Source organism: Aquarana catesbeiana, linkage group LG10 (assembly GCF_042186555.1).
Source record: "Aquarana catesbeiana isolate 2022-GZ linkage group LG10, ASM4218655v1, whole genome shotgun sequence".
Lineage (NCBI taxonomy): Eukaryota > Metazoa > Chordata > Amphibia > Anura > Ranidae > Aquarana > Aquarana catesbeiana.
The window spans coordinates 110,658,992-110,672,960 of NC_133333.1; the positions used below are offsets into that span (position 1 = coordinate 110,658,992).

A 13,969-nucleotide genomic window follows, 5' to 3' on the forward strand; every position below is an offset into this window, starting at 1 on the left:
ATGGCCCAGCCAGAGCCCTGACTTAAACCTAATTGAGCATCTCTGGAGAGACCTAAAAAATGGCTGTCCACCAACGTGTACCATCCAACCTGACTGAACTGGAGAGGATCTGCAAGGAGGAATGGCAGAGGATCCCCAAATCCAGGTGTGAAAAACTTGTTGCATCTTTCCCAAAAAGACTCATGGCTGTATTAGATCAAAAGGGTGCTTCTACTAAATACTGAGCAAAGGGTCGGTATACTTAGGACCATGTGATATTTCAGTTTTTCTTCTTTAATAAATCTGCAAAAATGTCAACAATACTGTGTTTTTCTGTCAATATGGGGTGTTGTGTGTACGTTAATGAGGAAAAAAATGAACTTAAATGGTTTTAGCAAATGGCTGCAATATAACAAAGAGTGAAAAATTTAAGGCGGTCTGAATACTTTCCGTACCCACTGTATATTAATACTCTAATCCATGAAGATCAAACGGTTTTATCCCTACAAGAGCATCATCAACAAATATTTGCAGACTTTTTTATATATGCAACTACCTATGGATAATGTAGGCACAAGAGCCATACTGTGCCTGGATGCCCAGAAAGCTTTTGATATGATGGAATGGGAATATCTAGGGGACGTATTTACTGCTTTTGGTATAGGTTATGGTTTTTTAAATTGGTTGAAATTGTTGTATAAAGACCCTAAAGCGAGGTTGAGAATACGATACTGTATCCACGTCCTTCCCACAGTCCAGAAGAACAAGACAGGGCTGTTCCCTGTCTCCATTGTTTGCTATAGCTATTATTGACAATCAACGGGAATAACGGGATTCCTCCGCGAAGGTAAAGAAACTAAAATAGCCCTATATGTAGATGATGCTCTTATTTTTTGGGGGGATACCTAAAAGTCATTAATAGAACTTATGAGCCTCAATTCTGCATTTTGGCTATTTTCAGGCTTCTGGATCAATTGGGATAAATCTATATTGTTGCCACTAGATGATTGCCAGATCAAGCCTCTCAAATCCAAATTAAGCACACAATGAAATATTTAGGGGTAGAGATATCCTGAAATGTAAAGGATTATACCAATCTGAATCAAACTATTATTAGCTAAATGCCGAAGCTAGTGTAAACTCCCACTGACAGTGATCAGCAGAGCTAACCTTATTAAAATGGTTTGGACCCCGCAATTGCTTTATATACTTCACAATTCCCCCATATGGATTACCTCACTCTGGTTTAGGAAGATTGAATCCCTATTCAGAGAACTTATCTGGCAAAAAAAACAACCCCATATTAAATTGACTATAGTAATGTTAGCTAAAGATGCAGGGGGGGCTTGCTATACCCCATCCTAAAAGTTATTTTTTAGCCTCACAGTTGCATTTTGTCGGATGGATGACAGCTTTGGACTCTGACCTTGTGCAGGGCCTACTGCTGTCGGTATATGGCGAACATCCATTAATATCCTTATTGGAGACAAGAAACCAGTTACGTGATAAAGGTTTTTTTTAAAGGGTAAACTTTTTGATAAAGTATGGCAGGACATGAAAAATATATTACAGGTATAGAGGGGTATACACTATTCACTCCAACATGGAATAATTTTAGCTATGGATAATTCATGAAATTGGAAGGGTTTGATTTGTGGAAGGCTAAAAGGTCTGAGGTATATAGCACAATTATTTCAGAATGATGTGTTAAAAACCTTTGCACAATTAAGTACTAAATTATATGGGATCCCAAACCAAAGATTCTTTCAATTCTTACAGCTTAGACATGCCATACAGGCGCAGGCCCCTACCCAAGAAATAAAAACTTAATAAATCCATAATAATATCACTACTGGATAAAAGGGATACCAGATATGGTTTAATTTCACAATTATACAGTATACTTTATAATAAGCTCAAAGAATCGATGGACATACCATCAAGGATACAATGGGTACGAGGTCTGGGGCCTATATCAGATGACTAATGGGCAGCGGTACTGTCAGCCTTTCCCATGGTCTCTTTATCCCCTACGCAAAAACTAACCCAATTATTTATCTTACATAGGACCTATTATACACCCGAGAAGCTATTTAAATGGAAGCCTAGAGACGCACCCCTATGCCCTAGATGTAATGGGGCAAAAAGAAAAAGGGATTGAAAGGGCAAGGAATTATGTGTGACAATTCACACGAATATCCCATAATCACCGTTTACCTTGTGTAGGTAGTATCGCTCTAGTCAGTATACTAATAGTCACCGTTTACCTTGTGTAGGTAGTATCACTCTAGTCAGTATACTGCATATAATGCAAAAAATTATTCCCACTATAGTAGTGGAAAACTGAATGACCAAATGAGCAACACAGCATACAGTGTAGGGATTAAGGAAAAAAATATTTATTGAATGATTAAAATTCATATATCACCCTCCATTGAAGGAAAATTGGTTAGCACCTAAACGTGATGTAAATCAAGTGGCTACTGTGCTAAATAGTCAGTGGATAGGGCAACACAAACCACAATGAACATAAACAAAAAACAATTACACATAAAACATGTATACACTCGTCTGGACGCCAGATAATCTATGCACAGGCAGTCATGCCACGCCTACACAAAGATAATGTTCATCAACAGATGGAATATGCGCATGCACTGGCAATAGGCTCTTGTAATCCTGTAATACAAAGCAATAGTCCTAATCACGGATATATTGGAGACTGTGCGGTATCCTGCATGTAAGCAGATTGAACACTGGAGCTGGGAGGAGAGATAGAAAGACCGTGTAGTGCTGAATAAATGGGCTCATCAAAGCAATTCAAACTGTCATTTTCTATCAGTACACCGGTCATGTAGCAAAAAAAACATGCACTCCATATTCAATATAGGATATATAATGGTTAGGGTAGCTAGCCTTGTCACTCCACCACACAGTATGTGTGAGTCAACATAAGGTACAAAACACTGGCTATACAAAACCCTCTTGGGACAGTGCCCTCCTCCATTGATGGCCTCGGATGGTAAACTCCTCCACAGCTTCTATGTTCTCTTCATGCAAATCCTCCAGATGCCATCTGATATAGGTGCCAAGTAACGCATATATCCCTCAATCTTCACTGGCCCTCAAAGGGATCCCTTCCGGGACATGTTGGAGAGAGGCATCATGTGACGCTGGTGACGTCAACACGTTTCGCAAATGGATCACGTAGCTTCGTCTGGACACTGGGACGGGCCTCCGGTTGTTCCTTATCACGGCGCAATCACCACGGCAGGTAGCTGCCCCCAATCTATTTATTAAAGGAACATTTAGATTTTTGTTTCCTGCAATGTATTTATTTTGGCTAGTCTCCATTTGATGACGTTCTTTCCATAATGGATAAGGAGAATCTTAGGGAATTGGAAGAAGAACCATATAAAAGACATCTAGAGGAAGAGTGTGACACTTCTGAACAGGGATAGAATATTAAAAATTAAATCAAAAAGTAAAAAAAATAGGATTTTTGACTTACCGTAAAATCTGTTTCTCTGAGTTCATCGACAGACACAGCTCTTCCTTATTCAGAACCATAGGGTTATATCGCTCCCTACAGGAGTAGGACACCAGGCAGAAAAAAGACTTGACTACGCCCATGAGCAGTCCTAGGTAATATACACCCCCCTCTCTGCTATAGGCCTTCAGTTTTGTCCCAAGCAGTGTCAGAAGCATTAAAAACTCCATAGAGGGATGGGTGCTGTGTCTGTCAATGAACTCAGAGAAATGGATTTTACGGTAAGTCAAAAATCCTATTTTCTCATTCGTTCATTTGAATAATAGAAGGGAAGTTGGAACTTTGTATGAGGAAGGTGGCAGCTAAACAAGACAAGATATATATAGTGACTAAATTACTTTATTCACATAAAAGAGGGTATAGAATCGCACTCAGTATGCAGTACATTAAAAGCCACTACATAATGTAAATGTTGAAAGAAGTACAGTTTAGACATATGAAAATGACAAACACATATTCAGATAGTTCATGTACATACAACCTTTAAACCAAAATGGCAGCACATTCCAGTTAATGTATGGAGTGTGTACTCCGTGTAAGAGAATAGCAAATAATAAGGAGGTTGATAATTACAAAGATGAATAACTAAAACGAGGTTGCATCCTATCTATGCATTTCGTGTAAAGACACTTCATCAGGAATGACACTTCATTCGTTCACTGACACAGCGCTTCCTTATCCAGAACCATAGGGACATCCCAAAGCAGTGCCAAACATGAGGGGTGGGACAACGAAAAATCCCAAGGCTAACACAAGAGCCAACCAGGTAACAGGAGCTCAACACAGAAACAAACTGGAGCCCAACCTGAACAATACCCCTTCAAGAGGGAATAGACCCTCTAAACAGCAGCCTGCAACACCTTTCGGCCAAAAGAAGCATCCTCAGATGCCAGCACAGCCAAGTTGTTGAATTTTGTGAAAGTGTACACCAACGACCAAGTGGCCACCTTGCAAACCAGCGCAGTTGGCGCCTGATGATGGAAGGCCCCAGAAGCAATAAGCAGCCAGGTTGAATGCACCGTAACAGGGAAAGGAGGAACCCAACCCCTGATAAAATAGACCAGAGTCATCGTCTGTCTGAGCCACCTAGAAAGGTCACAGAAGAAGCAGACAGCCCCCTTTTTGGCCCGTCCGTGATCACAGTGAGTCTGATCTCCGAAAAGGCCCTGTGTCTGCCAAATACACTCGAATCGCCCGAACACATCCAGGGCATGTAAGGTAGATCCCTTAGGACATTTTGACCTGGGACACAGGAAAGGCAATACAACGTCCTTAATCAAAAGGAATCAGGAGGGAACCATGGACAAGGGAGAAGAACCACTTCATCTTTGTGGATCACCAGGTAAGACGTATGACACAGTAACGCCTACAGTTCCGACACTCTGTGAGCAGAGGTGATAGCAACCATAAAGCCACCATCTGAAACACAGCAAGCAGAAGAACCTCTCGAATATTTTCAAAGGGAGGCTCCCATAGAACTGAACGCACCAAGAGTAGATCCCACGGCAGTAGAAGCGACCGCACCGGTGGAGGCAGATGTCAAACCTCTTGATTAAGAGTCCGCTTTAGGGAGTGCGAGACCAGGGGACGCCGAAGAAAGCCGCCAAGGCCGACACCTGGCCCTTGATGGTACTCAAGTCAAGTTCTGCTCAACCCCCCCTGTGAAGGAAGGTCAAAATCCGAGCCACCGAGAAAAAACGAGGGTAAATGGTAAGAGCCTCACATCAGGATATGTATGCTATCCATGTCCAGTGGTAAATCTTCCCAGAGGAAGGCTTCCTAGCCTTCAGCAGCATCGTAACTTCAGCACCTGGCTCATAACAGCCAGGCCTTCAAAAAAACAGCGACTGAAGCAGGATGGAAAATCGGCCCTTGGGACAGTAGAACCTCCATGAGAGGCTGTCGCCAAGGGACGTCAGTGTCCAAGAGCACCAGGTTGGCGTACCAAGACCGACAAGACCATCCGGGCCCACTAGAATGACAGGAATCCCTTCAGCCTCGATCCTGCGCAAAAGCCGCAGCAGAATCTTGAGAGGTGAAGAGGCGTAAATCTGACTATACTGGCCCCACGGGGCCACCAGAGTGTCTGCAGTTGCCACACAAGGAGCCTGTGACCTTGCCAGAAACCTCAGTACCGTTCTGTTAAGCCAGGATGCCAACAGGTCCACCTCTGGAGTGCCCCATCGTTGACATATATGATGAAACATGTCCTGGTGAAGGGACCACCCCGTGAACCAACACTAGCCGACTGAGGCAACCGCCTGCCATTTTTCCACTCCTAGAATGCATACAGCGGAGAGGGCTGGAACAAGGCGTTCTGCCCACCGGATGCTGGCTACTGTCAGGGCTACCAACACACTCTTCATTCCTCCCTGGTGATCGACATAGACCACCACCGTGGCATCGTCCGACTGGATCCGTACCCCCCAAAGTCAATCTCCACGATCCATACATGGTCTGATCGCTCAAAGTCCCAGGATATCAATCAGCAGTCCGGATTCCTCCAGCGTCCAATGACCCTGAGCAGAACCCAGTCCCAGGACACCTCCCCACAAGGACAGACTGGCATTGGTGGTGACCACTGTCCAATACAAGGGGAGAAAGGATGTGCCCTGCCAAAATCCCGGAGAGCAAAGCCACCAGATCAGGGACCCCCGGTTTTCTGGCTCAGCCGAATCCGGTAGCACAGAGACCTCGGGCACTTTACGCCAGGATCTCACTTGAAAGGCGCTTGTATGGAACTACGCAAGTGGAACCACCTCGAAGGTAGATACCATAAGGCCCAACACCAACCTGCAGGACCGCCGGGAGGCCCACCTGCAAGACAACAGTAGTTGAAACGCAGCATGCAACTTCTGGAGTTTGTCCAGAGGAAGAAACACTCTGGCCAGAGATGAAGCCAGAGTCAGGCCCAGATAATCCAATTTTCTGGAAGGAGCCGGAGCAGACTTCAGGTAGTATAGAAGCCAACTGAAAACTGAGGTCTGTAAAGCGAGCTACGTCGCCCCCTCAGGGTAGTCGAGGACTCTGCTTGCAGAAGAAGATCGTCCAAGCAATCCAGGACCGCAATCCCTCGCGTACATAACCACGCCAGAACTGGGGCTAACAACTTTGTGATTACACGAGGGGTGGAGGAGAAACCAAACGTCAACACCGCGAGCTGAAAATGCTCTTTTCCCACAGAAAAATGGAGGAAGTGTTGTTGGGCACACATTGGAGTGCGCAAATAAGCATCTGTGATGTCGACAGAAGCCCAAAAGTCCCCATGATGAAGGGATGCCACCACCATGTGAACAGACTCCATTCTGTACCCACTGAAACCGGGACAAGCACACCCTGAAGCAACAGGGCTTGCGCAGCCCCAAGGAGAACTGCCAACAGTACGGTGACAGACGCCAATTGGAAGGAAAAAACCCTTTTCGGGGTTCAAGGCCGGGACACTAGGACATAGGTGAGGGCGCGCCTTCATGTCCATGGGTCTAGGGAGCCCCGCTCTCGTCTCACCAGATCAGGTCCATTGTATGCTGAGAAGAAGGACCGCATCCGCTACGAGGCCCTTTTCCCCATTTCAGACTGTCGAAGGCATTTATACTTCCCTCCTCTGAGATTCGTAACAATGTCATCCAGGGTAGCCCCAAACAGACAATTGCCTTGAAATGGTAACCGAGTCAGAGCTTTTTTAGAAGCCCAGTCCGCAGACCAACACTTAAGCCCCAATACATGTCTAAGCACCACTGTAGAAACAGAGAGCTTAGCAACCAAGGGAACTGTGTCCAAGAGACATCGCATACAAACTGCAGCCCCCAGACCAACTGGTCCGCCAACTCAGCGAAAGCAGAGGGAATCTGCCCCCCCTCCATGACAGCCGGATCCTTAAAAGCCAGAGACTCCTCCCAGAATCATGGTTGCCTTGTGCACCCTAGAGACAGGGGGATCCACTACTGGTGGAACAGTCCACTCCTTAAGGGAGGACCCCACAAAGGGGTACCTCACAGTGAAGCGTTTTTTGAACCACAAAGGGACGCTTTGGACACTCCCAGTCTTTATGAACAAATATCCCAAAATAGGAGGGAGAAGGGAACGCTTTTGCCGTGTGAGACAGTTTATGGGTGCCAAGGGAACTGGCACTTCTACTGCAGCCACAGCTGCATCCTCCATCTTTAAAGTTTCCTGCACAGATGTAATAAGGGAAACAACCAACACCTTCTTGTGCGCCACTGCAGTTGTGGAGGAACAACCTCACTGACAGGACAGGGAGTGTGGCCACCAACCCCGCAAGGTGGGCCACATCCACAATGGCAGAGCAAGACAAAGGATCAGTCGAGACCGATGAGGCAGGGGAGGGCGCCGACTGAGACCTCCACCGCCTTAGGCCCCGCACAGGGGCGTCATTGAGGTCCCACACGGGGGACGTCAACCGAGGTCCCGCACAGGGTGCGCTGACGCAGGCTCCTCACGAGGAGCACCGGCCGAGACCCCGCACAGGGGGCATCTACGGATACCCCACACAGGTGGCACCACTGGACCCCGCACAAGGGGCGCCTACGGAAACCCCACACAGGGGGCACCACTGAACCCCTCACAGGGGGCACTGGCTGAGACCCTGCAGAGAGGGCACCTACGGATGCGTCCGGCGTGGCCGTGCGGACTAGCAGGCCGCAACCTAAATTTTTGGCCGCACGCCGCAAGTGCACAGGTCCGCATGGGGACCGGACCAGGCTAGAGCCGAGGAAAGAAGGCGGATGCCCGCAACAGAAAGCGGCATACTCACTTTTGTAAGATACTGTATACAGGGGAATCAGGACCTTCTTCCTCCTGCTGGTGATACCTGTAGTGATGAATCCTAGAATCTTCTTTTCTTACTGCATAGCCACACTGCTCATTTTGCAATCATCTGAAATAAGTACCCCCAAATCTTTTTCCTCTGTAGCGCTGGCCAACACTGTACCCCCAATATTGTACTCCAGCATGAAATTCTGTTTTCCTAGGTCCATTATTTTACATTTAGCATTATATAAAATAGTTAAAGTGGCTGTCAAGCCACTAAATTATGATAATGCTATCCCCTCTGTAAAATAATATTAAGTATCCCAGTGTCTTTGCTATATAGAAAAAATGCTGACTCCTTGGCTCTCTCCTCTCCCTGGCTGACAGCTATAGCGGGAGGGCCCGAGAACTCTGAGGAGTGTACGGAGGTATCAGGCAGGGAAGGGAGGGGGAGAGGACAGAGGAGAGCAGGGCTGCGAATGATGGAGGCACGTAAACTGACCACGGTGTCAGGGTTTAGCAGCCATAATAGACCAGGTGGGAGGAAGGAACCATGCAGAATCAGCCAGCTATTTTAGGTTATACAGGGGGCCAAATTACATAGCACAAAGCACTATGCTGTATAACATGCTTTAAAGGGAACAGGATTTTTTTTTTTTTACCGTAACAAAAGCTTCAACAACAAGTCAAGACTTAACTTAATATATAAAAATGTATACAGCTTTATGAGAAATAGCCACTTACCATACAAATCAGGTCCATGAGGTGTAAAGACATTGTACAGCACAATATTAAGAGGCGCTATGACAAGCTTTCCATAGTAATAACTGTCTATGGCCACCAGGGGAACCTGCAACAGAGAAATCCAAATTTACTAATTTTGTTTTATAACCATAATAAAGCAAAGCTAATGAATGTCAAGACAGTATGAGGCACTTCCAGGAGAAACCTCTTCCAAGAAAGATACAATATCAGCCCAGAGCAAAAACTGAAACACATTACTGGTTATGTTTGGCTGGCTAACCTGTAAAAGCTTTGCTTTTTCTGTCCAGAAAGTTATTGAGTTATTATAGTTATTGTAATGTATACATAAAGCTACAAGGTTGTCTGTTGCTCTTAGTCTATTGCTAAAATAAACTTTCCTGGTTTTCTCTGCTTTCCCCTGGGTGTGTCATTATCATTATACCAATTGCACACAAAACAAAATGTCTGTTGCATCGAAAGACATTCAATTCTATCAGTGGGTACAGATACAGGGTCCTGCATATAGTGCCTGCAAAAATTTACAGCAGTAACCCAGTAAATGTGACTGTCACTTCTCAGATAAGCAAGTCTGGATATCAAGACCAGCGATAATTTAGTCTACCAACTGTCATTATCAACCAACATTCAAATATGGAGACTAATGAAAGAGGAACTGCCCTAGAAACACATCTCTCTGCACCGGCATTTTAGCCTCCCCGATGTGTGATGGCATCCCATGGGCGTGTCTGGACTGTCAGTGGCGGCTTTCCCCCTTGTGCATGGAGGCACTTTAGCTACAGTCGTCTATCCATCCAGCCCAGCTGGGCTTTCACAGCACCTCTGAGGGTCGGTGCGGACTTGATTAGCCTGCCAGCACATTACATAACATGCCCTTCTTTCACACCAATGTTTGTGACTGCATTTTATTTTAATCTTCTACCAGTAAATGGTCACTAAATATACTGCACTATGATCCTTCAGGGCTGTATTTCTATGTCTTTGTTTGTTTACATCAGGGGCCTCCAAACTTTCTAAACAGGGGGCCAGTTTACTGTCCCTCGGACTTTAGGGGGGCCGGACTGTGGCCACTGGAAGTAATCTGTGGGAATTAACAATGCCCCATCTTTATTGTCAGTGGGAGGAATTGTGCCCCATAATTGGTGACATTGGCCCAATTGTTGGTGTCATTAGGAGGAATTGTGCCCCATCGTTGGTGTCATTGGGCCCAATTGTTGGTGTTATTAGGAGGAATTGTGCAACTTCGTTGGTGTCGGTGGGAGTAGTTGTGCCCCATCGTTGGTGTCATTTTGCCCCATTGTTGGTGTCTTTGGGAGGTATTTTGCCCCATCATTGGTGTAATTGGGAGGAACTGTACCCCATCATTGATGTCATTGGGAGGAATTGTGCCCCATAATTGGTAACATTGACCCTATTGTTGGTGTCATTAGGAGGAATTGTGCCCCATCGTTGGTGTCATTTTGCCCAATTGTTGGTGTTATTAGGAGGAATTGTGCAACTTCGTTGGTGTCAGTGGGAGTATTTGTGCCCCATTGTTGGTGTCATTGGGAGGAATTTTGCCTCATAACTGGTGTAATTAATTGGGAGGAATTGTATCCGTCGTTGGTGTAATTGGGAGGAATTGTATCCATCGTTGGTGTAATTGGGAGGAATTGTGCCCCGTAATTGTTCTCAGTAGGGGGGGGGGAATTATGCCCCATTGTCGGTATCAGTGGATGAAATAATGCCCCAAGGGCCTGATAAAAGCAAGTAAAGGGCCACATCTGGCCCCCGGGCCGCAGTTTGGAGACCCCTGGTTTACATGATCCTGGAGCTTCCCCCCTGGCCATCCAGCAGCATTAGATCTTTTGCTTCTCCTGAAATGCTGGACTTCTAGTTTTACCCGTGACCACTTTGTTTTACTGCAGTGCATCTTTGTCATTTTATTTCAAGTGCATTGTAGTTTTTATATATTCACGGTGAATTACAGACATTGGGGGGGGGGTCTGACTGGGATTATAACTGTACATTACATTTTTTGCTCTTTACATTCAAATATGTTCACCTATTCAACCACACAAAAAAAAAAAGTGAGTACACCCCTAAGTGAAAATGTCCAAATTTGGCCCAATTAGCAATTTTCCCTCGCTGGTGTCACGCGACTCGTTAGTGTTACAAGGTCTCAGGTGTGAATGGGGAGCAGGTGTGTTAAATTTGATATTATCGCTCTCACTCTCTCATACTGGTCACTGGAAGTTCAACATGGCACCTCATGGCAAAGAGCTCTCTGAGGCTCTGAAAAAAAAGAATTGTTGCTCTACATAAAGATGGCCTAGGCTATAAGAAGATTGCCAAGACCCTGAAACTGAGCTGCAGCACGGTGGCCAAGACCATACAGCGGTTTAACATGACAGGTTCCACTCAGAACAGGCCTCGTCATGGTCGACCAGAGGTGTTGAGTGCACGTGCTCAGCGTCATATCCAGAGGTTGCCTTTGGGAAATAGACGTATGAGTGCTGCCAGCATTGCTGCAGAGGTTGAAGGGGTGGGGGGGTCAGCCTGTCAGTGCTCAGACAATAGGCCACACACTGCATCAAATTGGTCTGCATGGCTGTCATCCCAGAAGGAAGCCTCTTCTAAAGATAATGCACAAAAAAGCGTGTGTGGCAGCAACCAGGTAAGACGTACTAAGACAAGTATGTCTTGCCTACCGTCACGCATGGTGGTGGGAGTGTCATAGTCTGGGGCTGCATGAGAGCTGCCGGCACTGGGGAGCAGCAGTTCATTGAGGAAACTATGAATGTCAACATGTACTGTGACGTAATGAAGCAGAGCATGATCTCCTCCCTTCGGAGACTGGGTCGCAGGGCAGTATTCCAACATAACAACAACCCCAAACACACCTCCAAGACGACCACTGACTTGCTAAAGAAAATGAGGGTAAAGGTGATGGACTGGCCAAGCATGTTTCCAGACCTAAGCCCTATTGAGCATCTGTGAGGCATCCTCAAACGGAAGGTGGAGGTGAGCAAGGTCTCTAACATCCACCAGCTCCGTGATGTCGTCATGGAGGAGTGGAAGAGGACTCCAGTGGGTCAAGTCAGTGCTGGAAAATAATGGTGGCCACACAAAATATTGACACTTTGGGGCCCAATTTAGACATTTTCAGTTAGTGGCATACTCACTTTTGTTGCCAGCGGTTTAGACATTAATGCCTGTGTATTGAGTTATTTTGAGGGGACAGCAAATTTACACTGTTATACAAGCTATACACTTAATAATTTACATTGTAGCAAAGTGTCATTTCTTTAGTGTTGTCACATGAAAAGATATAAAAAAATATTTACAAAAATGTGAGGGGTGTACTCCCTTTTGTGAGATACTGTACATGTGAGGGGGTTTGAATTAGAGAAAAAGCTTATTCCCGTGATGGTGGAGGCAAACCGTAACAACTAGGCCTTACCTAGAAACATGCTAGCATGGTTCTGGGAGTATTCCAGTCAGGCTTGGAGAGGTTTGTAAATGGCCTACACCTATAGCAAAAGGCATTATTCAACTTCAGTCAGAGCTGCAGTTTGTTTTAATCTACAGACGCCCCTTACCTGCAGAGGCAGTTTTTAGTGAAGATGAAATGACCCTTTAAAAACAGATATAGCAGGAGATTTTAATTTCTGTTTAGATCCAGCTTTGGATAGGTCACCTGGAATCCGGGAGGCAGGTAAAAATCTGTTATTGAGCTTAGGGAGAAAGCTCCATGACAGCCAATTGATAGATGTCTGGAGGGTGCAGCATCCTAAGGAGAGGGACTACACCTTCTTCTCACCGGTCCACAGGACCTATTCAAGGCTGGACTATCTGATGGTAGACCACAGTTTATTGGACTCGATAGAGGAGTCGAAGATAGAGATTCTGACTCTGTCAGATCACGACCCTGCCACGATAACAGTAAGGATTAAAGGACTTCAAAGGGCCCCTTTCACATGGCGGTTAAATGAAAAACTCCTTGAGAAAGATAATATTGTTGAGAAAATCCAGCAGGAGATAGATGGGTTCTTCCTAAATAATGATTCTAGAGAGATCTCGGAGGTAGTCATTTGGGAGACCTTTAAGGCATACGTAAGGGGGGTCTTAATATCTATCGGTATGGGGGAGAAGAGAGAAAGAAAAAAAAAGAAAAAGTCTCATAGTCAAAATACATCAGCTAGAACAGCTTCATAAAGCCTCCAGGGGAAATGAAAGGTCCGTATTTAAAGAACTGATAATAAAAAGAGAAGAGCTAAGGGAGTTATTAGAAGAAGAGTCATTTAAAATTAGGAATAAATAGCTAAAAGATTTCCATCAGAGGGGAAATAAGGTAGGGAAACACCTGGCATCAATTATAAGGAAAAAAAGGACGAGAACTTTATAGAGAAGATCAAAAATAAAAAAGGCGAACTGAGACATACTTCCAGAGAGATAGAAGAATTTAGACATTTTTTTTCCTCTCTTTACTCGGTTGGGCAGAGGGAAAAATGTGGTGGAAATAAGGAGGAGAAGATGAGAGATTTCTTAAAAGGGGCGGGACTTCCTACTCTGTCAGAAACAGATAGAATAGAGCTAGAGAGACCGATAACGGTAGAGGAGGTACACTTGGCCCTAAAATCATCCCCCCCGGGTAAGAGTCCTGGGCCGGATGGTTTTACAACCAACTTTTATAAAAAATGTAAAGACTCCCTGGTCCCTCGGCTATGCCAGGTTTGGAATGGGCTGGGGAAGCAGGGAGAATTGTGCAGGGATGCATTAATGGCATCAGTGACACTTATTCCTAAGGAGGGGAAAGACTGCACCTTGTGCTCGAGTTATAGGCCGATTGCGCTTTTAAACGTGGATACTAAATTATATGCCAAGGTGTTGGCACTTCGGCTCAAGTAAAAAATGGCCTACCTGGTCCAT

General features: G+C 45.4%; 1 protein-coding gene across 5 annotated transcripts in view; it reads right to left on the bottom strand.

Moving 5' to 3' along the window:
- Nucleotides 1–13,969, bottom strand: part of ALG9 (ALG9 alpha-1,2-mannosyltransferase) — a 361,563-nt gene that overhangs the window by 299,015 nt on the left and 48,579 nt on the right. For all 5 annotated transcript variants that reach the window (XM_073602427.1, XM_073602429.1, XM_073602426.1 and 2 more), the window contains exon 8: nucleotides 9,041–9,146. In XM_073602427.1, the coding sequence (XP_073458528.1) occupies nucleotides 9,041–9,146 (106 nt within the window). The remainder of the gene's footprint in view (nucleotides 1–9,040; nucleotides 9,147–13,969) is intronic.